At 42.0% G+C, this 26402-nt stretch overlaps 1 protein-coding gene across 1 annotated transcript; it reads right to left on the bottom strand.

Moving 5' to 3' along the window:
- Positions 1 to 23299: 23299 nt before the first annotated feature.
- Positions 23300 to 24801, bottom strand: nanos1 (nanos homolog 1). Its single transcript, XM_040119024.1, has one exon. It carries the CDS (start codon positions 24287 to 24289, stop codon positions 23609 to 23611), a length of 681 nt encoding a protein of 226 aa, XP_039974958.1. The 5' UTR covers positions 24290 to 24801; the 3' UTR covers positions 23300 to 23608.
- Positions 24802 to 26402: the final 1601 nt, after the last annotated feature.

A 26402-nucleotide genomic window follows, 5' to 3' on the forward strand; every position in this document is an offset into this window, starting at 1 on the left:
TATCGATGAATCTATCTCTACCTACACTGATTTATTAGTTGGCCTAAAAGTGCCCCACAAAGTCTCCAACCCCCTAAAGTTCCCCCCTTTCTTGTACAAGTCCAAAGGAAAATAAAATAAGAGAACGGTGGGCTGTTTTTTTGAAGCCCTGACCTGTACACCCACCTCCACTGTCACCATCTCTATAAAAGCAACCCTGGCATGGAAACAGTGCTTATTGTAGGCTCTGAACAGGTGCAGAGTGGAAACCGTGAGCCAGAGAAGGTACATAAATTACACAGCAGGCCAAATCACGCAGCACCGTTGCTGTATTAATCTGCCAAGAACTTTGAGGGCCGGGGCAAGTGAATTCACCCTGGGAAGAAAAAAAGTCATCCTTTTGGAATGGACTGCCACAATCAAAGGTTATACCTCTGACTGCACTGCAAAGCTGAGACTCCTCATGATGTTCGCACAGAAGTTTGATCATAACCACAAGTTCATTCTTGCTAGAGACCGTTGGCTGTATCTTTACATAATAAAACCACAGTATATTTTTTTAACATTATGAAAATGGAGGAATTTCATACTGAAATGTCATCATCGATGAAGGTTGAACATACAAAAAAAAAGTATACATAAAAATCAACCTAATTCTTCATACTGAAAATGTGACGTAGTACAAGTTAAAGCCACTGACTAGAACTACAGATATACAAAACTTGAATTTTCTCATTAACTTTAATTCCCTACTGCTTTTTGTCAACCATTTAGGCATCAGGATTTTCCATTCACTTTTCACTACGTGCATGTCTTTATAAATCCGCTTAACCCAGAAGAAATCAAAGCCCAAGCGTCTGGTGTTTTTGTATATCTAACCACCAGACGACAAAAGATTAGAGACACTTTTTAAAAGGCCCTAATCAATAAATCTTTATGTTGCCCTTGAGCAAGGCACCGAAACCCCAATTAATACAATAGAGCTGCCGTTTGTCCCGTACTATTGTACGATGGATTGGTTTTGCTTGGCGTCTCTCAACTGGAAATGTGATGCTCTCCGTGGAACTGGAAGCATGCTCAGCAAATTATCACCGGATTTTTTAAGTTACATAACAGCTATTATGTTGTTACAGTGCATGCAACATATTAACTATTCAGTAAAAACACTGTGTATCAGCGATATTCACTCTATGGAAAACTTTTAGTAGATGCAGAAGTGTCATGTTTAACATTATGTAAAAAATCTTCACTACAAAAGACTGTCGTGAGATGTTTCTTTTCAAATGATGAAATAAATGTCACTAAATTAGGTCAATATAAAACAGCAACACTGAGGTTTTATCTGACCCCGCATTTAAAACCACATTAGGAAAACTCCTCTTTCATGCTTCAAGTAAATGGTAATATATGGTTTCAGTAATCCTGGGTCTTGAAACCTCTGATATTCCTTTTGAAAATTTTCTAAAAGAATAATTACAATGAAAACAAAGACATTCTTTTTTTTCACTCTTAAATGTTTACTAATTTCAAGGTGTCAGTGGACCACTCAGCAACCCACCGCTGCCCTAAGCTTGGCAAGATAACGGGAATAAATCTGTGCGTTTAGTGTGGAGATACAGCCAGGATTCGATTAGCCTAGCTTAGCATAGAGAGAAGCAGAGGGAAACAGCTAGCCTGGCTCTGTCCAAAATCTGCCTATCAACACCTCTGACATTTGCTTATTAATATATTGTATCTCGTCTGTTTAATCCATACAAAAACACAAATGGAAAGATAAGAATATTGTAGTTTCAGAGAGAGTCACATGCTGTAACTATTTTTTGGTGAACAGCAGTGACTTTCCTGAGTCTTGTCTTCATAGAGAGGTTGTCAGGCAACCAACAGAGACAGTGCACAGATACTCCTTTTTAAGTAACAAATTGGTTAGATGTTTCTCCGTGCTTTTATGTTAGACTAAATGCCTCCTGACTCCAGCTCAATACTTAGCTCATGAAAAGTGGAACCAATCTTCTAATCTGTCAGAACGAAAGCGAATAACCATTTCCCAAAGTGTCCAACTATTCCTTTAACTTGTTATGCTGGTGTGCAGTTCAGTTGGGACATTGATAGTTAGCTAACCAATGCTATTTAGCTGGCAAGCTTTTACCTAAACACGAGGTAATTTATGTGCCAGTATGCAATTAGCTCCACCACAGAACCCCATGCATCTCGTCTGATCCAATCACAAGCAGAAAGCTCTAAATACGTCAGTTCACACATGGCATTATAATGCTTGTCGACATCTCGTCTCTCGAGTGACCACTTGTGATAGGATTTCATTTCCCCGCTCTATATGCAAATAAACACGTACACATTTGCATAGACCAGTTGCGTCGTTTTTTTTTTAACTAGCTGGAGGAAGCAATGAACTACCTGTGCCTAGTCTGCTGGAAAGTAAAAGAAGAAGAAGAAGAAGAAGACAAAACAAAAAATACAGACTGAGTTTCTTCCTTGGCGTGTTCCCGGCAAACCAAATCGCCCAAGATTTTTTATGTGCTCGTAATATATTTATGGGCTTTTCGAAATTTTCAGATGTCAAGGACAAAGCCAGCTTACGTGATTTGTACGACTTGTATTTGTTTGTGAATGAGTACGTACATCTGCTAACGCTCAGGACGTCAGTTGAGTAGGTGTTCCTTCAGTGTAGCCAAGGATACATTTGCGTGCAAACTGCTTAAAGAATGTGGCCGTATGTGGCCCAGACCACCTCCCAATGTGGTTTGAGCGATCGGATCTCAATGCATCTTCAATGCGTCTTAGGTCTTAGGTGCATTCCCACCTAAGGCCACTTGTGAACGGATCGCTCGAGACACATGTTAATGCCAGGTCTGAACAGGCCCATTGTTTTCCTACGGGAAACGACATCCAACATGGCGGCTAGAGGGTACGTGTGTTGCCACTTGAAAGCCAGAACTTCCATCTTTTCTGTGATCCCAACAGCAGACAGGAAGTGTCTTGGCTGTGGTGTGGCAGGACTGCCGGGGGGGAACCAACGTGTGACAGCAGGATTCACTGTGGAACTATAGGAGCCGGGCCTTGCTGGCCTACCACAGTGGCATCCCACACGGCACTGTCCACACGGCCTGTCACTTCAGGACAATGGATTCGGCCCCAGCGCAAGGTAGATCCTCTTCCAGCGGTCTGTTCAAGTCCTTGGGGCGTGGTGCCATCGCCGGGGGGCAAGGAGCATCTGATAGTCAAACACACAGACGTGTTGATTTGGCTGTCGCGGCCAGAAAGCTGTGCGCATTCAGGCATTTAGCAGCATTTACATGCACACACACACAGACATGCCTGTGTGCATTTAGCACACATTTGCACACAAATTCCCACATTTTATATCTGTCAAAGCAGAGAGAGGAGACTGCAGCCAAGAGGCAAAAACAGAGAGAACGTATGTCAGGGAGAGAAAAAGTGGAAAAACAGAGAGAGACTAAATGCAGAGGGTCGGCCGAGGGCATTCCCTTTGGCTTTGACAGGAGAAATAAATCACTGCAATTATGGGCTGGCCCTTGTAAATGGGGACAGGTCACCCTTATCATTCCCAAGTTCAAGGTGTTTCCTGCTCATCTGAGCCAAGCAGGCCTTGTTGCCAACAGACGCATGGCCAGTGACATAGATGTTAATGCGCTCTGGATCCTTGTGAAACGGTTGGCACAAGCAGAATGCTGCCTCTTCACATCCCAGCAGGCTTTTTGAATTTGACTAGATATTGATATGGCAGCAATGTTGAAGAACAGCAACAGTATGAACTTTTAGATGATATTTGAGGTAGTTCACAGCTGCTGCCTGCATGGTTTGGTGAAATTGGGGCCTAAATATTCCTCGTCAAAATCATTTCAAAAGCTGTTTTTACACAAATTCCTGCTGTACTCTAAAATTTCTGAGAAAAATTCAGATTTTTGTGATGTACTTCACTGGATGTTTAAAGCTTGCAGGGCTGCTCTGGGAAAGGTAGGACTCGCAGTTAAATTCAGTAATCTTTTAGTACACGTTGAGATTGCAGTTTGTGCATGTGCCTGTGTGTTTGAGATAGAAAGTAAAAGAGAGAGGTAGGGTGAAGAGAAAAATGTGTTTGTGTGTGTGTGTGTGTGTGTGTGTGTGTGTGTGTGTGTGTGTGTGTGTGTGTGTGTGTGTGTGTGTATGTAAGTGCGTTTATGGTGTGAGTATGGTTGAATTAGGGAGGTGAGCTGGTGTCTTGCCAGTCCTTGTAACTACTCCAGCGGTCAGCACAAACTGATATTTAAACAGATGACATTCTGCTCCAAACAAACACAAACAAACAAAACAAAAAATCAGCTCTTTCTTTAGACTCCTCAGTGCCAGACCGTGTGTGCAACCTAAGAAACACACCTATCACACAGCCATCTCTTTAATCCTTTGTTTCTTCACCTCTTTCTGTCTTTCTTTCACCACCACCATCTGACTATTTTGCTTTTATCCCTTTTCATTCTTGTTTTCCCCCCTTTTTTCTCTCTCGTGGGTGCGAGTAGGGGAGCGCAGGACAGGGGGAAATTGGTGTAATGAATTTAGGGCGCTCATGCTTGCTGAGGCGAGCCTCCCTTGGCTGCTCGTAGCCATTAATCTTCCGCACTCTGTCAGAGCAAAATGTGCCCACAATAGGCAAAGGGGGAGCTCAAATTGACTACCAATTACGCGCCTGTGAATAAAGGATATGGAGAGAGGAGGGAGGGCACAATATGGTTCAGCAGTAACGTTTATTTTAACCCTGCGAGCGTTGCAGGAGCGTAAAGGCCTGGAGATAGGGTGTCTGTGTTTGGAGCAGTGTTTGTTCGAGTGTGTTTGTGTGTGTGTGTGTGTGTGTGTGTGTGTGTGTGTGTGTGTGTGTGTGTGTGTGTGTGTGTGTGTGTGTGTGTGTGTGTGTGTGTCCGCTCAAGGGTGAAGACTCTTTCTGAGGTCCTCGCTAGTTTATCTCGGGGCATAGTGGTTCACACCACCATGGGGTGTAAAAGGTGGCAGAGGCATTTTTGATAGTATTCTCGGTAATCATGCCACAAATAACGGATTCTGTTTTAATGTGTTTACCGTTTTAGGTCTTTTATTGCAGTGAACATGATATATGTGTGTGTGTGCACGTCACAGATCATCCCTCAGAAGAAAAACTAAAAGAGGATGAAAATGTTTGTAATGAAGCTTTTGCATTGCAGCAAACACATTGTAAAAAAAAAAAAAAGGCCAGAGAACCTAATTCTGTGCTTTTCACTTTAAATGATCAAGCTAAGTTTTACTCTTTTATAAATGTTTTCATTTTTTTTGAGCAAACATGAAACATATATTCTCATTGTAAGTGCTTATACTCTAGGGCTTTACAGTCCAATTTTAAGCTACATATAATCTTTCATAAAATGGAAGTACTTACATACTTTATACATCCACACTGCTACATTTTAGAGGGAAATGTAGTTTTTTACTTTTTTCCTTCGATGCATTTACTTGAAAACTACTGTGTATAGTTAGTAGCTACTTTGCTGATTGGGTATTGTATATATAAAAATTAATCATTTACCAAAGAATTATTGGAAAAGCTACTGGTATATCAAATGCTGAAACAGACAGTCCATTAAACCATTTTAGAGATGGCTAAATCATTTACACTGTGCAAATATGCAAAACATTTGCTGGCTGCAGTTTCTTAATATGAGGATCTGCTACTTTTCTCTTATTTATATCACTGTAAATTAAATACTTTAGGTTTTGGGCTTTTGGTCAAACAAAATCGAGTGTTTTACCTTGTGATGGATATTTTCCACTTTTTTGACATATTATAGACTAAATGATGAATTGATACCTATAAATACTCGGTGTATAATTAATAAAAAAAGAAAAAGAAAAAAGACACCGTATTAGACAAGGACCTAGATGCAGTATTCACTACTGCAACACAAAACAAACCTTAATAAAAGTTATTTTCATTATTTTACAGTGACTGTTTTACATTTAGCATATTTGACACTTATTACTTAGCTTTTTGTTCACTGGTCACATTATGTTACATACAAAAATGCCTTTTGTACAGGGGCTATGAAAATGTTTTCACAGTACAGAAGTCTTGCTTAACACCTTTGGAACAATGAGTGTAGGCTGTAAAGACACCTATAATAACACTGAGTCAGGCTAAATCAAAATACTGTAATGTGGGTATACTTGTTCAGGGAAATTCAGTTGTTATTATGATTGCAGCCCTGATGGTTGTGATTATTTGAGGGCCATGTTTATTGTATTACCCACAAGAACATGACAAGAACTAATAAGTTCCTTAATCGTATCTGATTACATTCAAGCCTAATTTTGCTATTGGAGACACAGGCCAGTTTGCTTGGAAACCAACTCCCTCTTAATAAGACCATTACACGAAGGGTGTGCTCAACATGTGGCTGAGGAAAAAAAAACTTGACTGAACCTTGGAAGATAAATCAAATGCTTTAATGAAGTTTGACTCTCAGGATTAGAGAATTTAGGCCCAGGTTGCTCTGAAGTTATGCAGAGTTTATAATTCCAAGAAAAACTTTCGCAGCTAAAATAATATATTTCAAAGCTGCTCGTCGATCGGGATTCAGTCTGCTGTGTTTTGTGAATTTCCACAGGACACATTGTTGGTGTGAAAAAAAAAAAAAAAGAAAAAAAAGATGGCTAGAATGAGGCTCAGAGTCAGCAAAGCATGCCTGGAATGTAAGATTATTAACATTGTGCAAGAAGCTGTTTTATGATATGTAGATCCAGTGAGGACCATTGAGCTTTGTATTAGCTTAAGCGATTCTGCCTGTGTTAAAATAGCTGGTGTGAATGTATAAAGTATGAACGTTTATACATATGTTGTATAAAAGTAGCTCATAGCTTGCTGTTTTCTTAACATGTTTCAAATTTTTTTTTTTCCTGTTGATAAAATACTAAAATACTTGCTAAACAGTGAGACGAAGCTGACTTTTGCAAATGAAAACAGCTAAAATAGCTGAATCTGGTTTCAGTTTAAAAAAAATTACTGATGAAATGAGCACAGAGAGAAGTAAGATCGCAAGCCAGCACGCCTGTAAATAAGGCAGAACTGGGATAAGTGCCATGGCAGACTCCTTTTGCTCATTTGCAGTTTGTTTTTTGTCTTTTAACATATGAGCAACAAAAGTCATCCTCAAATTCCCTTTTCTCTGCTACATTTCTAACTTCTCCATTAACTTGTCAATCAATGTGAGCGGTGCAGTGATCTCTTCTTCGTTAACATTTCTGTTGGCGTCATTTGGGCTTCTATAGGTGGTGCTGTTTCCTTTCACCTGTTCGCCCAATGGTGACAATCACTACTTCTTCTGTTTGTTTCAAACATGCCTAAAACATAAAATGCATCCAGATTTACCTGTAAAGTTGTACCACACACTGAGTGAAGGATAATTTAAGAGATTTCATTAACTGGCTGTTTTGTTTTGCTATTTTTGGCCGACATACAGTAACAACATTGCAACCTTCCCAAGTTCTCACCAGAAACCTCCCGTACCTCTAACCCTCGGTCTTTGTCTCTGCAGGCACATGGCAGACTGTGTCCCGAGCCTGTCAGGGGGGCAGATGGACGGTGTTGTTCTGGGTGGGATGAAAGAGGCGTGAAGGAGGCGCAGTCAGCCAACTGCTCAGGGTCATGTAAGGGTTGTGCTATCCGCTTGATAGAGAGAGAGGCAGGGTGACTTAAGACACCAACAACAGAATCTTAACACCCCCCCCCAATCTCACACACACACAAACGCCCACAAACACACATGCACAGTCCCTAACACAAACATTATTAACAAAACAAACACACTGATTGACAAGACAAGTCGGGTGTCACTGAAAAAACTGTGTAACTGTTGCGAGGGGTTTTTCTTTTGTTTAGCACAGAAGAGCTCACTTGCCACTCAAACCATCTGTAGTTCTGTGTCATCGTTTATGTATTACACAAGTAAAAAGTAAAACAATTTTTACCATCACATAATGTCAGCAAGAGGAACATGACCAATACCAGTGGAGGAGAGAGGGAAGATTTTTCTGGGCATGTGTCGATTTCCATGTTTTTGAATTCTGCATTTTCAGTCTGTCCTCCGCTTCCACTCTTGCCAACTAATCCCATTTTCAACTGCTCAGCAATGGAGAAAAGTCTCTTTTCTGAAATCCATTCATCCATTATCTGCTGTATGCCTGCTTGTCCCGTGCAGGGTCACAGGGTCCTTCGAACCGAACGGACAAGAGGCAGAATTGTCATTCTGTTATTTGCTCAGTGATTGACTTTCCACAGCGACAGATATTTTTGGCGGATGTCTGCTTTGATGTAGCCCGCCTGTCTCTTGTCTGTGTCCGTTAAGGACCAATGTGGGCACCGCAGCAGAGACTTGCTGATGTTAAGTTATTCATGACTGATCACTTTAAGGAAATTCGTTCTTTGCAGTTGACCCATACCAGGACATCTTTATCTGCAGCTCAGTGAAGATGCGTACCCAATCAATTCACGATACATTTTCAACGCCACCAGCAACACTTTCGCTCACTTACGCACCTGGCGGACGCCCACTGTGACCACAGCCTTCTACCTTACGCTATTTTACAACCAAAGTACTCAAATTTGCAGGTCATATCCTTTCGGACTGATATTTTATCTGCCTGCTGAAACCTGCACTCCTGCACTCTGGACGGGGAACACAATACGACGGCTGCTGGGAGAAAGTCTCACCGCTGTGTCGCAACGGCCTCTCACACTGACAGAGGGAGAGGGAGACATCAATCTTTCACTAATTCCTTCAAGTGTGAAAGGGTCCTTGTGGTGTCAGCCAAAGGGGAAAGATGGTCCTGGCCGGAGGTATTGAATGAGGGGAGGACAGAGAGGAGGATGGGAGGAGAAGGGCCTCCCCACCACATAGAACCTTCCTTCTGGGTCCCATAGCTCAACCCCGGGGCTGACACCCCCGGACGGCCGACCAGATGGCAGCAGCATTAGCCCAACAAAGGCTATCTAATTAGGGGTACAATGGAGAGGAGGGGAGTGTGCGTGCGTGTGTGTGTGTGTTTGTGTGTGTGTGTGTGGGGGGGGTGTCTCCTGATAGACGGCACTCAAGAAGGAGAACAGCCAGCCAGGCGGCCTGAGACCAAAGCAAGTCAATAGTGTACCTACAGCCCCCATCCCTACACAGACACACACACACACACACACACACACACACAGACCCTTAACACACACTCGCTTACGCCCCCCTGGCAGTAATATAGGAGGCTATGACTTTATTACCCCTCATTAACACAAATTAGACCACTTGAGCCTCCCTGAATGGCGATGACAAATTGAATTAAGTGTTTGGAAACAAGTCAATCCCCACCCCTGGCCAGGCTGCGACCATATTGCATTATCATTCATTGAAGTGTGCGTGTGTGTGTGTGTGTGTGTGTGTGTGTGTGTGTGTGTGTGTGTGAGTGGGGCTATAAAAAAACTGTGCTATTATTTAGAGGTAGGTGGAGTTTTTCAGAGGCTGTGAATGGTTAAATTCCTTTGGAAAAGATATGGATCCTCCTGGCTGTGGTGAGTTAAGTCAAGCAAGTTAAGGGAGGAATAAAACAGAAGGGAACAGATGGTTTGGTCTGAGAATTCAGCCAGTAAAGACTAGACACATTTTATTTTAAGATTATCCCCATAAATCAACAAAATTTCTCAGCTGTAGGGACAAAAAAAAAAATACACACTAATGTGGACTATGACATGAAAATATTTAATATTTAAAGTTCATTGCACTGGGTGTAATTTCACTTGCACTATAAAGTTTTGATCCGTTTCAGTTTCACATAGGTGTGAATCCAAAGGGAATTTCCTAAATATGTTTTCCCCCGAAGTATCAGATCTCCCGCTGATGTTCAGGTTTTATTTCAGAACACGGATAAGAACAAAATTCTAATACGTGAATCTGTTAATGCTTCAAATGATCTGGCTGACAAGGCAACAAAAAGAAGACCTTCAGACTGGTTTCATTCTCTTCATCGTATGGAGCTGAGATGGACTCTGCTATCATGTTATTCATCCTCAACTCTACTTGTTTCTCTGTGTCTCTGTAATATACACACACACATATATATATATATATATATATATATATATATATATATATATATATATATATATATATATATTTATATATATATATATATATTTGACAAAGATAAACCTGTTCACTTCAACTTCTTTTAATTTGAGCGTTCAGATTTTTCTGTTGAGGACGTGGACTCTTTCCAGAATTAGAAAAAACAAACAGACATATCTTTTCACTTTAAATAGTATTTTTAAATCAAGGGAAGAAAACAATGATGATGAATACTTGTTAAAATTCAAGTGTAACTGTGTGTTGTTATTGTTTCAGTAGAGCAATGGTGTACGTCCAAATAATATATTCGGCAGGGATAATCAGGCAGATAACTGCATGCGTTTCTGTTTCCGGTTGTGTGTGAATATGAACCTTCTCTTCCTCTTTTTCACTCTCTTGCATTCACCGAATCTGTCAGCATCTGTCCCACCGTGATGCTCCCTTTTTGTGAACCTCGGCTTTCCCCACCATTGTCATGCGGCGAACAAAGAGTTTGGTTCGGCCTAGACGGTTGTATAAGACTGACATCTTGTGGCACCCAGGGAGACGACAGTTTGCTGCGAAGCTTCACAAAACCCAACTGACAAACCAGAATGAGCTCGGAACACAGAGTGGAAGTCAAAGGTCATCAAAGCACGCTGAGAGAAATGCGGCGACGCGTTATTCAGGGATGCAGGGGAGGGATCCTGATTCGTGACTGGACTATAGTTGAATCTGTTTAAGTGCTTTGGGTGTTTGGAAGCTGCTGCAGAAGAATGTTTACAGTTCAACAGTAGGTTAAGCTTCAGATCCTGCAACGTATACTGCAGGCATGTGGTGTGGAGTACAACGATCAGACAAATCAAAGTGTTCCTTAGTCAGTGGCATATTTAACTAGTTGAAGTTGAAGTACAGTCACAGTGACAAGATGTTTTCAGTATCTCTATGTTTTTGACATGTTTTTTAACTGAAGCACAGAATTCACATATATATAGTACTTAATCACTCTCTCTCTCTCACACACACACACACACACACATGATTTATGCTGCGAAGCCTACGGCTTTCAGATCTGAGAATTTGGCTGGGAAACAAAAGAAAGCCTGATTTCCTTCCTCGTGTGTATTTCAGACAGCTGTTATATTTCAAACAATCACTGGTGGTGGTTTTGATCAACAGCAATTCAGAGCACAACTGGACATTACTCAGTTAAGATACTGTGTTTTGAACCTTTCTTATGAACTGAGTATGATCATCATTTTCCGTCAACATCTTCACACCACGAGCAGCCGGGGGCTCAGTGGCTTGCTCAGGTGCACTTTGTCAGTATTTTTGTCGGAGGAGAGGGGGACGAAGTTACTCTGTACCTCTCGTCTGTCCTCATTTTACCAGCCAGTCCCGGGATTTAAACCAACGACTCTCTCTTCAGCAGTGGGGGGAAAAAAGGGAGCTGCAGTCGGGAAAAATGGCCATTACAAAAATGAACAGAAAGGTGGAACAGCTGGGATGTGATTATAATCCAATGATACGATTAAAACTGCTCCAATAACAATTGAGTAAATCCAAAAATAATAAATTAGTCCAACATTTATGGACCCAGAGCTGTTAAAACTGCAGTGAAGTCAAACTCACAGGTCACAAATCAATCTCCTCTTCACTGCCTCCTGAACAAACCGCAGACAGTTTGCAATATTCAAATTTTCTGAGACTTTTGGAATCTCACTCTTGTTCCTCGAGAAAAAACATTTTCTTCATTTTCATTATCAAAGATCCAGCACCAGATGGTGCTAGAGGTTAAACGTACACCTTGACTCATGAGGTAACATGTGTCACAGCATATCCTTTTAGTACACTAACAGTCAACAAACCACAGACACAGACACAATTCACGCATGGGGTGTATGATCACTCCCCGATGAACCGATATGTAGTGTTATTCCGTGTATGATACTATTTTGATGACTCTGTCAACTGTTGTAAACTCTTTCATTGTTTTAACTGAATATTTTATTAAATGCATTTAATACGTCATGTTTCCCCTTAACGGAAAATACAGTTTTATGCAACTGAAGGTCTTAGAGACTTAGTGTTGGTAAACACAGGATCAGGTTATACATCTAACAGGTTCAGTCACAGTTTAGAGTTTTCATCATTTCAACATAACAGCTGCTTTGCTAATGAGATCCGCTGTGAAAATATCAATAAACGTGATGTTACAAACCAGCAGGATATCTAATACTGTATATTCACATTAGAAATTAGGGTTTAACCGAGAAAGATTTCTCCAAGTTACGATCTCGTTTTGTGCACAGAGAGACCTTTTAGGCCTTTTGAGCAAGATATTAAAAGTCAAGAGGAAATGCAATGAAAATATAGTGTAGCAGATGGGAAATGTTGCATGTTTATTATGCAGAAAAAGCACAATTTAAACTAAAGTATATTGGGGCAGATGACAGATTGTGAACAGTCATTATTTCGGACCAAAATTGAGTCAGTCCCTTGGGGTGACGTGTCCACAATGTATGTGACCTTCCTCGCTCCGAAGAAATACGATCTGTATCGCCAAGTGTGAGAAGAATTTTATCCCGAAGGCTCGATGTCAACCTTCTCGGAGCTGCATACTCTCTGCACCCTGGTCAATGTGCGCGACGATCTCGCCTGCATCATAGAAATTGAGCTCTGACGACCAAAACTCTCAGAATTAGGCGTTTGTATGCGACCAAGACTGTCGACAAGGGTGAAAAGTAGCTCATTACTGACATACACGATATAATATTAATAGCAGGTATCAGCCTGTTTACTGTATTTGTACCGTTCTTCAAAACCAGTAATTCTCCTTTCCTTTCTGGTAGATTTTGCATTGTAGGCAGTCAAATAGAGAACAGAGCAGCATAAATGGTCTGCTGTTATAGAAACATTAGGAGGGTTTTCCTGTTTACTTTGCTTCCAACCTGTTTTCTCTCATAAATTTCACGAGTCTACTCGAGGTCACCAGTAAAACACAGTTAACACAAATAATTTCCGAGTAATGTCTAAGGCAAAAATGACTTTTTCTGGTTATATTATATTATGGCCATTTGTACTGTGAGGCAGGAAAAAAAACACACACTGTGCTGCTTCTTTGAAATTATGGTGAAAAAAATAGAACATCATCTCAGTAAAGAGCTTTTCGGTTTAAGGCGGTTTTGGAAAACATAAACAAACCCTTTACTTGGGCAAAAGTAGTAATACGAAAATTGAAATCTACTCAAAGCCGCTGTGTGAAGGACTTTTACTGAATAGCGTCTTTCAAATGATTCTGATGGCACACATTTTTCTTTGTGGAAAAAGAGAAATTTCCAGTGAAAACTGGTGCAGTCTTATGTGTTGCTTTCAACCCATTTGTCTCATCTGTAGCGGAGCGATAAGAACAACAGTTTTCTCTGAAAAGTAGTGGAGTAAGTAAAAAAAAAAAAATCTGGCAAATGACTCAAATTGCCAGCATTTAGGACTTGGTTTTGTGATTTTCCTCTGCTCCGTGCCATCGTGCCCCGTCACCAGCAGCAGTCAGCTGTACGTAAGAACCTTCACGGGTCTGACCCTTAAATATCCTACAGACCTCGCTGCCCTACTGCATCAACATACAGTATTTATTTTTGCAGCGCTCCTGTTCGGAGGCTGAGGGGGTCGTCTTCCCAGACGAGGCACCTCTTCCGGCCTCCAGGCTGCACTGTTGCACCTTCTCCCGGCACTCCGGTCCAAGCTGTGGAGGGCTTGTTTGCCTGCAGACTGGCCCGGTATCCACCTGGAAGTGGTACAAAAGCACAGTTGTGCAGGAAGCTTCTGCAATTTCCTCCCTCTTGCGTCACAAACACATTACTGTGCCTCTCACCCAAACCACAACCACATGGGACCCGGTGCAGCGCTGGAATTTTCCCACTGACAAAAACACATTAACTGTGCAGAGCCATACAGACGGACTGGATCACTGGGCCGAGCCGTTGCTGTGATCCTTTCCGTGAATGAGCCTCTTCTTAGCAGCACCTGTCGTGTGTTTATGGGAACAAATGAAGTACAGTGTTTGTCGAACTTTATTACCTATACTAAATTTGAACGTCCATTCAGTATTGCTCATTTCCAGAGATGTTCTTGGCTCGTTCTTGGTATTTGAGTTGTACAGCCTTTCACGTAGGTGCCTTTGATGTCTCAGCTCAACAGTTTCAGGCCATGATGCTCCTACCGAACTAACCAACTTTGCCCTGTTCTTCATTAAACGTTTAAACGCACTCGTTGGTCTATGTTCAAATTCAGAGACAGAAACAGACCAAGACAACAGATTACACAGATTTGTAAGGAATGCACATCAACTATTTCTCTCGCAGATCCGAAACTTTTTCAGCGGTTCATAATAGTGTCGTCGTTGGTTTCAAGTATCATAACACCGTGGTAGAGCTGACATGCTGCAGAGCTCAATTTCCAAGCATTAGGGAACAGCAATGTACAAAGAAATGAAGCTGCCCTTACAGCAGGATAGAGTTCAGTTTACAATTTGGTCAAACCACGAGCCGGACTGTTATTATTTATCTTGTAAGTTTCCCTGAAACCTACATTAGTCTCAACTGAGCGGAAAAGACCACCCTCTGGCAGTTTTAATCCACTGCGTTATTAAATTAGAGAAAAGATAGAAAACGGATCAATTTACCACTTGGACGGTGAGCGACGCGATCACAAAAAACAACCCCGGGCCATTTTTAATGAACATTTTGTCTACTGGAATTAAGAAGATATGAATGGAGACAAATTGTGGTGCATAAAATAGTCTGAATATGAAAATAGTCCCAAACTTCACTGCGAGCACTTGTCAGCCGAAAATGTGGAATTTACAAACGCGGCGCCTTAGTGGTCGTATTGGGTGGGTTTTATTTGGAAGAATCTACAGTGCATTCCTGCAAAATAAAGACATTAAGTAGTAGAAAACAAATTGGGACAACAACAATGGTGTTGAGTGTGTTTTCTGTGATTTACAACCATCCAGAACTCACCTCATATATTATCAAGGGGTTTTCACTCATTCTGTCTGATTATTAGGTGGTGCTCAGGTGGAAGCCGGGTGGAGCAGCAGACATTTTAGCATGGGTCCTTCCATGGTACGCGCCGGCTCCCCGGCTTGGCTTACTGGGACACTTGGTGGAACAGAGCCACCTTTAACTGAATTTGTTTCACCCGTGCTTTTCCTGCTATGACAGGTCAAAATGTCTGACCTGAAAAAGATCCACTCTGGGGGGGCTACCAACCTCCATATACTGTGCCTGTCTCCAAATCCCATACTAGTAGTTGACTTTATATGTGATGTATATATGTGCTGTTTAGTACTTTTCATAGGCTACTTCCACACTAGATACTAATGTACATAGTATTTACTTAATACAGATTGTTACTGTAAACGTTTTTGCAGTTAGCGCACAAAACATCAATATATAAGATAAAACGCACATCTGTATGGAAGGGAAATGATGCAGTACGTGTGCTGTCAAACATAAATCTAACTGCATCAGTGTCTCAGTTTTCATACTGACAGACTTTTTACTTTAGTTTACTTATTTTTCGTTTCTGTACCCGTCTCACTCATTTCTACGAGCAGCGCGACGGGGCCACGCCCTAACAAGGGAAACCGAAGCTAACAGGTGAGTGCAGATGTCAATCAAGTGTAGTCTGCGCATGCCACACAGTGCAGATGTGTGAAAAGCCAAAGTAACAGAAAACACCTGTGCGGGTAAAATAGATTGTAGGGGCTTTAATGTAGCAACCCTCGGCCACGTGATAGATCAATGAGATTATTAGAAGTATAACTTTATCGTTGCAATTTCACTTTTTAAATATACCTTTTTAAATATAGTTTCTAAAAGGGTTTATAATAATCTAGACAAATATTAGGCTACGCTGTTTAACAGTGAACGTTCAGTAAAACATTCATTCATACAGAATGGAAATCTCTGCTGCTAATATGGCCTTTTTCAGACTCTAAAATAATATGTTACTGCTCAGTCCAAAAGTGAATGATAGAGGTAAAGCACTGAACTCAAGCTGAACTCACACCTTGCGCTCAGCTAGGTCAGTTTATGTAGCACAAGCAACCTATCTCTCACACCCGGACCCCCTTTTTTTTTTTGACACTGAAACAAAATACTCCCATCAGTCCTCACAGTCTTATCTTTATTATCCGTCACTAAATAATATTTGCCAGCAGACTGACTTTTTTCAACATTTTGTGCAGATAAGTGGCATCAAATCACCACGAGGCCATAATGTGAGGGCTGACGATGGCATCCTCTTTGCCCTGCTCCATGGAATGACTTTCATGCTTGGCTGCTGTCCAATTTTATCTCCAGGAGTTGCTAGGCGACAGGACCGTCCTCATGGCAAGTGTATTCTGGGAAATGATGGGACCAATAAACGAATTCTCCAGATCTGAAACTTATTTTCTGCTTTCAACATTGTTATCATATGGGTCAATGAAAATGCCGGATGCTACGTGGGAGGGCCATTTTAGCGTGGCCATTTACAGTAGGATACCATGAGGCAGCACACAGTGACTTTGCAGTGGGTTGATAGTATGAGAAAAGGGACAATTTTGTTCTTTTTAAAAAAAAAATTTTAAATTGATACCTGGGCTCACTAAAAGGTCCAGTAAATCCATCGCTTTTAGGACTTAAACGTTCAGTTTGCAAACTATTGTACAGTAACTACAGCAATTTAACCAGGGACTGTGTCATGTGGCAGCCGTGACGCGGTGCTGTGTAAATGAATAAATCCTCCAAGTCACATTAACTGCAAAGAATAACTGTTACTGCGGAGCATTATCTTTGTCTTTACCACCGGCCAGAGGGGATCCAGGTGCCTCGTTGTTGGCGATAACTGCTCAGAGTCAACACCTGCCTGATACCACCGCCCTTTAAATAAATCGTTTTTTCTCGCTCATCTTTACTTTTTATTTAAAAAGAAAAAACAAAACACTACAAGTGTGATGAATGGCGGATCTCGTGTTGCTCAGTCTGCCCATCGAGCTCAGCAGATATCTGCTGTAGCCGCAGATTGTACATTTTATCAGTATTGTGTATTTACTTGCTAATAATGACTCAGAAGAATAATAGAGCCTTTAGAGCTCCCTAAGAAAAGTAGAAGTGTTTCTAAAGAATAACTGCTACTATAAGCCTGGATATGTGTATGTTTATTTCTTACATTTTATTACTTCATTTGACAGGGCTCGGAGATCAGCAGAAAAAATAAAGGAGAGTTGTAAATGTGCCAGAGTGAGCCTAAAAGCCTAACTTTCATCTGCTGTCTCTGGTAAACAAAAACAAAACTAATAAATTATGTAAAATCCATATACGCAGCATAAGAAATATGGAATAAACTAGTGCAGTACGCAGCCACTGTGTATTGCATGTGACTCGTGGGAAACCATCACAGAAACCTACTGAATAAGATGACACTGAGGTGGTATAGAGACAGCACTGATCTTCCGTGGTGAAAAAAATACACATTATTATTTCACTGATGCTGCACCGTTAAGCCGCCTATGAAATTTTAATGTTAAATCTCACCAAAAGGAAAAACCAGAGAGATTTTTTTTCTTTTTTCTCTTTCGAAGGCCGAAGAAAAGAGCATTGTTCCTGTTCGAATTGTGTGAAATTGTGGTATAATCTGTTTGGGGTCCGCGACTTTATTGAAAAGGTGAGGGAACTGTATCTCCTGTTGTGGTAAGCAGCCTTGATTATCTCCGCTGATAGAGGGCTCAGGAGGATGTAGCCATACGTAACACTGGGGCAAGCTGAATGGCAACAGTTGCACACAGAAACACTGGTACAATGTCGCAGTTTAACACGTGGCCGTGTAGGAAAGGACAGTCGACAAAGAGCATCTTTTAAATAAGCATGCTGTTGACGGGTTTAATAAATTATTAAATTTTTCCTGTTGTGTCCTTTCAGCCAGATTCATTGTCACAGCCTGCGGAAGGCTGTTGTGCACATAAGATGGCATTGTTTGGAAGACGGCGTCTGGAGGAAATTGAATTCCTGACTCTAGAAAACCACTTATAAATACCAAGTGGCACACATATGAACGGAAAACAAGTCCCCTGCTGTCTTGTTTTATTTTCGTTGACGGTCAGAGAATATGCCAATAATACTGGACGAGCCGAGAATGTGACTGAAGCCAGACAGACAAGAAGAACCTTTTAAGAAAACACACTCTGAAATACTCACTGAATAAATGTTAACATCACTTAATGGTGCTTCCGCTGCGCAGATCCTCACCAGGATATGCACCAGTGACTTGGAGGATTATTTCAACTGACAGTACATCTGCACCAGTGAAACAGCCACTGAGAAATAAGCTGATCATGCTGTGAAAGAAACTTAATAACCTGTCTGCCTCGCTTAAACAGCAACGAGTTTTGGTTTCAGATAAATGCTTTGTGAAATTTCAATTACAGCATCAAAGCTGTAATCTGCCCTCAGAGGGACGGAGTTGTTATCGCAGAGCCCCGCGAATGGTCAGCGCAGCCGTGTTGACAAAGAGTTCAATAACGCCATACCTGTCATTATGATTCCTTCTGCACCGGTGGCTTTGAATAATACTGACTATAAGAGGTGCCACAAAAAAGGTATTAATGTTTTTGTAATACCTTTTATCACCACATGGGGTGGTAATGTCTTGAATGTACATCAAAGTCCAAAACATTTTTTCTTTTCTCTTATTCTATTTTTATTTCTTTTTCTTCCAATTTCAAAATCATACTTACATCAAATCACTAATAAGCCGTCTAAAGTGAAGGCTAAATGTGGCATCCTCTTTACCCTGCTCTATGGCAGTGACTTTCATGCTCAGCTGCTGTCCAATTTTATCTCCAGGAGTTGCTAGGCAACAGGAGCATCCTTATTACAAGTGTATTCTGGGAAAATGATGGGACCATAAATGAACTCTGCAAATCTGTAACTTATTATCAGCCTTGCACACTGGTGTCATCTGGGTCAATGAAAGAGAAGGAATGCCATGCAAATGGGCCATCAGGTCATTTAGCAGAGCCATTTCAGTATTTGCCCTGTCGAGCCGGGAGAACCAGACCAGACTGGGTTTGAAGGTTTCAGCTCTATCACTACAAGTAAAGAGCCTAAGTGGGTTGGCATGTGAACTAAGAAGGTTTTAAATTGTATTTTGATACAGTTTTTCAGTTGGTTTGAACAGAAAGCTAGAAATTCAAGAATATTTTTATATTTCTGCAGCCCACCTGGCAGCATACAGCCAATAGGTCGGGTGTGAGTACCGTAACAATGAAGAGCGCCGTGCATCATTCCTGCAAGTGTACTGTGGGAACTGATAGGACCAATGAGTAAATTCTCCAGATTTGTAGCTTATTATTTCCCCTTAACGTTGTTATATGTGTCAATGAAGACGAGGGATGCTGTTGAAATGACCTGGTGTTTCGTTTAGTCATTTTAGAACGGCAAACAGCAGGCCCATGGATTACTGCAACATTTCGCAGGGGTGATAGTATGAGAAATGTGAACATTTGAGCCCCTTGAATCTATAATTTGACCCCTGAGCTCAAGAAAAGCTTGAGAAAAGAAAACCACAAGCTAAAAAATTCATCTTGCAATCTACTGCAGTGAGTGCACTTGTACTCCACAGGGTACTTCTGCAACTACAGTACCAGGGGGTAGATGGAAAGATTGTGCGGTGGCTCAGCTAATTTGCAAAAATAGAAATCATGGTTTGCTAAAATATATCCAATTATTTGTGTTCGAGGGTAAAAATAATCACACACATGGGATTTAACGGTGCTGATTGTGTAATTATTGTCACAAAATCCCACCAAACTATAGTGTGTCTGTACAAGACAGTCAGTTATAACACCTTTACACCAAGCGCTGCAACTGAGAGTGCATCAAAACTGGTCAGCAAAAAGCTAAAAGTAGTACATGAGTGACTGAAATGTCCAAATTCAGTGCAACCCTAAACATTAGCAGTTCCAGGATAACTTTATCTTGAACTGATTCACAGGCGCAACCATGTTTTGAACGTTAAAATACTATCGAGCAGCTCCGTGAGGCCATCCCGTCTAACGAAGGGTAGAATGAAGGAGTACCAGATACGGCGGTGGTGGTACGTCGGGTTAAAAAGCTTGAGAACCACCAGTTTACTGTAGAGTAACTACAGCACTCTAACCAGGAAGCATTCTGGGTAGCCACAACAATGAGGAGCACTGTGAATTAATGAATCCTCTAAATCACGTTAAAAGCAAAGACTAACTGCTGCTGCAGAGCATTAGCAAAAAAATCTTAATCAGCCGCCAGAAGGGATCCAGTTGCCTCGCTCTCCCTGATAACTACTCAGATTCAACAGCAGACCGATAACGCTGCCCTTTAATTAAAACCTTTTCCTCACGCATCTCCTTCTTTTGTAACAGACCACACAGTTCAACTCCGTTGCTTTACGTCTCGTCTTAAAACAAAAACTGTCTCGCATTGCTCTGCCTATCACGCTCTGCAGAGAGATTTGTTGTGCGCACAAATTGTACATCGCATAGAAAACAGCCAGCTAAGACATATTATATTATCATGACGGATACATATCTCATAAATGGTCCAACTAACTAGATTATATGGGCCCTGGCTTCAGAGCGGCTAATGGAAGCTGCGGCGTAGAGGGAATAAGTCCTGTTAGCTGACTGTGTTTGCCTGAAATGCTAGCCCGCCAGGCCTTTTCACCACTGTTCCCACAGAGATAAATCCCTGTTGCACTTAGTCGTCATCCATTTTTAATGCCACGGCCTCAGCTGGAGAGATGCATGAAGACAGAGGAGGGGAGGGAGGAACAGCCGAGGTGTGGATGACACCAGCCGGATGCTTCGGGCTAATGTATGTACAGTCTTCCTGATGTGTTTTTGTACTGTATTTGCAGCGTCAGCAGCAATTATGAATGTCTGAGGTTGTTTCGCCGGTGAGATGTACCCACCAGACAGTAAAGCCATTCATGAACTCATCATGGTCTGACTCCATTTATTGTTTCCCTCATTTATGGGACATTTGTAACAAACCAAGCTGCCGCAGTAAGTTATAAGCCCGCACAGCTGCACAACTGTGCACAGCTCTGACGTCTTCCGAAAAAACAAGAAGCAGCAGCAAAGCTTCCTGACTGTTTTTTGAGCCCCTTAATATGTCTGCAGCAGCCATTCCACAGATGGCGGGCGGAGAAGGCCGGGAGGGCCAGCTATTCAATTCACTTCAGTGCAAACATGATCCGTTTGAATGGCGAGGCATAAGCCAAGACATTCTTGTGTGGGCAGACCTCCCTAAACGGCCTCGGAACAACCATGGCACTGTGTTTGTCCTTCAGAGGCAAATCTTTAAGATACGGGAGCGGCAGATCGGTGAGAGTTTGTCCAAAAGCAAAGGTTAGAGGCAAAGTTTTTCTTTACTGAATGTGGAGTTACAGCATATGCACGAGGGCTCAACCCTTGATCCACATACAGTCTGTGTTTTCGCTATGTCGCTGAGGCAGTCAGTTAGCAGGCCAATTAGGGCGAGCAGAGCCACTGCTGTAAATGTGCCCTTACTCGACTTCCCCGCTTGATTTAATCAGTCCGTCCGCAGATCACCAAATCAGTCGGTAAGAGCGTAATTCGAGATGCCTACACAACTTTTGCGCTTAAAAGGGGGTTCACATATCCACTCTGCCAAATGCTGAGGAAACCAACCGAAGAACACGACCACTCAGCTCCAAATGTTTGATAAGTTTTTATTTCTCTAGTGAATTCATATGTTGTTATTCTGCACAGCAGCATACAGGAAATTGTGGTAAAATATAAATAACAAAGTTCAACAGTGTTTTCTTTTTCTCTTATCCATTTAATCAAAAAACCTCTGTTAAAAGTGGCAAATTTTGTCAGCCTTTTTTTCAATATCCACTCTCTTGCACTCTCTCAAGAATGTAACATTGAAGAACTAAACTTTCAAAAGTATGGGTATAATCATTATTTACAGACAATCACCTTTTGGTGAGCAATGCTTATAGCTTCTTGGAAATTCACTTCCATAATGTTAAATGCAACAAAATGAAAATACAATTATGTTATACAAAGATCAAAAATACTATCAAAACCCTTATTATAAATGGCAGCACTATATCAATAAACTGCTGTTGACATTTTACATGTAAGTACAAAATCCTGTTGAGGTAGCACCCTCTGAAGTCACTTGTAATGTTAAAATACTGAATAAACATCACTTTATGTACAATACAGCAAATCTCTCTTCTTTCTTCAATGCAATTGTATTCCTTTGGTAAACAAAACTGTCAGAAATGTGCAGTCCTGCAAGTGACACGTTCAATCATACATTCACAACATTGTTGCATCTTTTCTTTTTCTTTTTTTTCTTTTTTTTTGGATTCTCCAGAAAAGAAATAATGGGATAACATGGTTTTTTGTTTGTTTGTTTGTTTGTTTGTTTTTTGTCTGTTTACTAACATTCATTTTGCTCTTTTTCACCCCACACTCAGGGTGAAAGGTAAATGGGACTCACTCCACTTTATGTTGCAGAGCAGACCTGCCCGTGAGACTCTCTAGTGAATACAACGCCAGGGCAAATCAAAACAAAACAAACCAAAAAATAAAATAAAAAATAAAATAAAATAAAACGCCAGAGAGAAAGAGAGACCTGACAGAGAAAAGAAATCCAGTGTGTCGCCCTTATTTGGGAATGTAAACATAAAGAATGAAGGCTAGTATCTCTCATTTCTTGTAAAGTCAGACAACTTTCTCATCACATAGGATTGGAAAAGAGGTTTGGCTTAGCAACAACTGATTATAATGTTCCCCAGAGAATATGAGCCCAAAACAGAGGCCACATTGTCTTTTTTTTCTTTTTTTCTTCCTGCCTCACAGATTGAATATCAACATTTGAAAGCAAGCTGGAAAATATGCCGTGGAGTTTTTTAGGCAGGCAGATGGGATCAAAGAGTTCCTCCTCCCCGTCAGACGCACACAAGTACTCATTAATGACACATTCTTGAGCTTCTTTAATGGCAAACATAACTTTGGTTTTCTAAGACGAGAAAGAAAATCGTGGCGAGCTTAGCTCCCCATACAAAAATACTTGGTAGAAATATGACATTCATCCCCTTTACCAATGTCAGTGTGTTTCCCTACATGACCAAAATACTTTTTTTTTTCTTTTTTTTTTTTTTAAATTTATTCACACTTTGTGATTATTGATACATAGGTGTATTTATATGCACACGCTCAAATGACTACAAACTAAAAAGAAAAATAAATCCAATGTATAAAGCATAAAATTATTCTATGTGGATAAAGGAACTATAAAAATATAAGAGATCTTAGAGAAAAAACAAACAAAAAGAAAGATAAAATCAATATGTTTATGAAACTGGGATAAAGGCTAGAGCCGAAATCAAAACAGTCATCTGGAAATTGTTCAGTGCAATTCAATTTACTTTATAGTCTTGTCTGTTTAGAATATTTTCATCCTCTTACCACCCACTGCCCTCCCCCCCTTTAATGGTCGCTGGGATGGTTGGTCTTTTGACAGTGGACAGTATTTTATCGTGTGGGCATTGTCCCCGTTGGCACTGCAAAGGGGGCAGGTATAAGCCCTCAGAATCGGGCACACCACCCTGCCGTCCGGGGTCTTCAGGACGTGGGAGCCGTACACCTCCTCGGGCGCTCCGTTATTTCGGCAGAAGACGCAGATTTTGGGCTCCTGCTTGCTCCTGGAAGCGGGCTTGCGCATCTTCCGCTCCACGCCGAACAGATCAAACCCGGCGAAGCTCCCACCGAAGCCCGCCTCCCGCTCCGGCAGCTGGACGCCGAGCTGGTTTTGGAAGGGGCTCAGTATCGAGAAACGCTCCTTCAAGTCCAGGATGGAGTCGGGCGGGGGGCTGCCGGACGGGCAGCAGCAGTCCAGGTGCCCGCTCTCGCCAACGCCGCCCGCGATTACGCACGGACACGCCGGGGAATCGTCCAAGCCCAGGGTCGCTTTCAGGGACTCGGTGATGGAGTTGGGGCTCTGGGGCATGCTGAGCTTGTTATTCTTCGTAACCAACGTCGTCAGCCCGAGATAGTCGTTCCAGAAATTAAAAGTATAGTCGTAGGGGCTGCGCGCATTCAAATAGTTGTGGTTGAGAAAATCCATGGTCACTTCTGGTGCTTTGCTTGCCGTTAAAAGGTGAAACAACCAGTGTAATCCGTAAAGTCTTTGTAGCCAGAGTGCGTCTCCAAGAACGGTTCATGTACGGCGCTGCGGTCTCCTGTGTTCCTGTTATGTTTGAGCGTCCTGCAAACAGGCTTCTGGTTATAAGGAACGGGAGGGCGGGGCGCTCTCCCTTCCGAACCAAGTTTCTGATCAGGTTGAAAGCAGGCTCCCCTTCTTCAAAGCCACATTGAGACCCGTTTGTTTTCCCGTGGGCAGGAGCTTTTTTCTCGACATCGGTCATCGTCGTCATCGTTTTTTCATGAGCAAAAAGTTGTTCGTGGTTAATGATTTGGGCGGTTTTGGCGCACAAAGCCCCGCTCTAGTTCATTACAGCATGTCACTCCGCACCACCCCCGCCGCGCTTCGCTACGAAAACAACGCAATTCCGCGCGATTCGCGAATTAATATCGTTAATCGCCGTGCGCGAACGCCGCCAACTCCGACTCGGGCGTTCACACACCTTAACCCTTTGTGCACCGAGAGCAGAGGCCCCTTTGTTCCATTCAGCGGGCGTCCTCTCACTGTCCTGGGAGAAACGCTCTGTGCCGATGCATCGCACCGCCTTAAATTTGACTCAATGTGAGAGGCAAACAAATTAACCAAACCCTCTGGTTTCCACGTTTCCCCACGCAGAGGAGGCTCATGGTTCAATTTACTGGACATATTGATCCACACGGGGGGGGGGGGGGGGTTCAGTTCGAATGGGCAACTTTGATTATGATGGGCGCTCCATAACAATACAGTTGTGTTACATTTTTTCCACAATGAAGCCTTTTTCTTCATCGCAACGCATTCTGCCATCTGAAATAGAATAGGAAATGGCAATACTCCATATACAGGCAGGCTTGCTCCTGATGTAAACCTCCTATCTGCATCCACCGTTGAAAAGTTTGATTTGTTTGTAGACAATACAATCTGCAGAAATCATAGAACCCATGAAGAATCAAAGCTCTGTTTACTTCCAGAGTTGTACATTTCTATAGAAGTAAACACGCATTTTTAATGACATCTCAGAGTGTATTACACTCATGCCTAGTTAAGACATTTGGGCAGCCCAGGCATGACCACCTCATGAGATCCAGACAAAACACCACATCCATCCCACATAATCATGATGTAAACATGAAATGCAGAGCAGGCTTTCAACAGGGGGCAGCACAGTGCAATCACAGGTCAGTTCATTTAAACCAAAAGACCCCTGCCTCCCTTCCCCTCCTCCCCTTCAACGAACGACAGTGTCAAACAAAACCTGCGGCAACGATGGCCGCTGTCAGCCGCGAGGCTCCTCTTGCCGGATGTCAGCAGTGTATTCTGAGTCCACTGAAACAACAGTGGCCATTTGGAGGCAGGAGCAGGCAACCAGACTGCACAGATCTGGCCAATGAAACGGGGACTCGCAGCCTGAATGATACACAGTAAACATCTGGATGAAAGCCTGACGAGGAATCTGTGCAACTCCTGTGAAACCACATGGCAAAGAACATATTGAGGCATTATGTGTGGGGCCAGTCACTGTTGTTAAAGGTTCATCTCACAAAAATTACAAAACACGATATATTCCGACTTACCTCCGGTGGTGTGCAGCCAGAATGTCGTTTGTTTGCAAACAACACTGAAATATTATGTCTTTTCTCACTAGTTGCTGAGAAAAGGCAGGTGCCACGACTGTCCCCATTATTCGGGTTAATCCACAGAGCACACCGCCAACAGTTTTCACGGGGACTATCTGATATCTAAATGGTAGATAATTCTAAAAGGAAAAAAAATACAAAAACAGTGTTGTACTGCAGATTAGTTTGACAAAATTAATCGCGTTGTCTTTCGCTTTAGTTTCACTCGGAGACACTGAGCTGTGGCTTAAATCAGCTCCTGATCAGAGACATCAGCAACAACACACGACAAGCACTCACAGTCCTTCAACAGCCCTAGACCCTCAGTATGGTTGTGAGAAGGTGTTTTTCAGCAGCCGGAAGCCTGTTATATGAGGAGTGTCAGGGCTCTATCTGTGTATTTCTATCTGTGCACATGCTGTACCTGGAAAGACTAATATGTA

This window comes from Xiphias gladius, chromosome 23 (assembly GCF_016859285.1).
Source record: "Xiphias gladius isolate SHS-SW01 ecotype Sanya breed wild chromosome 23, ASM1685928v1, whole genome shotgun sequence".
Lineage (NCBI taxonomy): Eukaryota > Metazoa > Chordata > Actinopteri > Istiophoriformes > Xiphiidae > Xiphias > Xiphias gladius.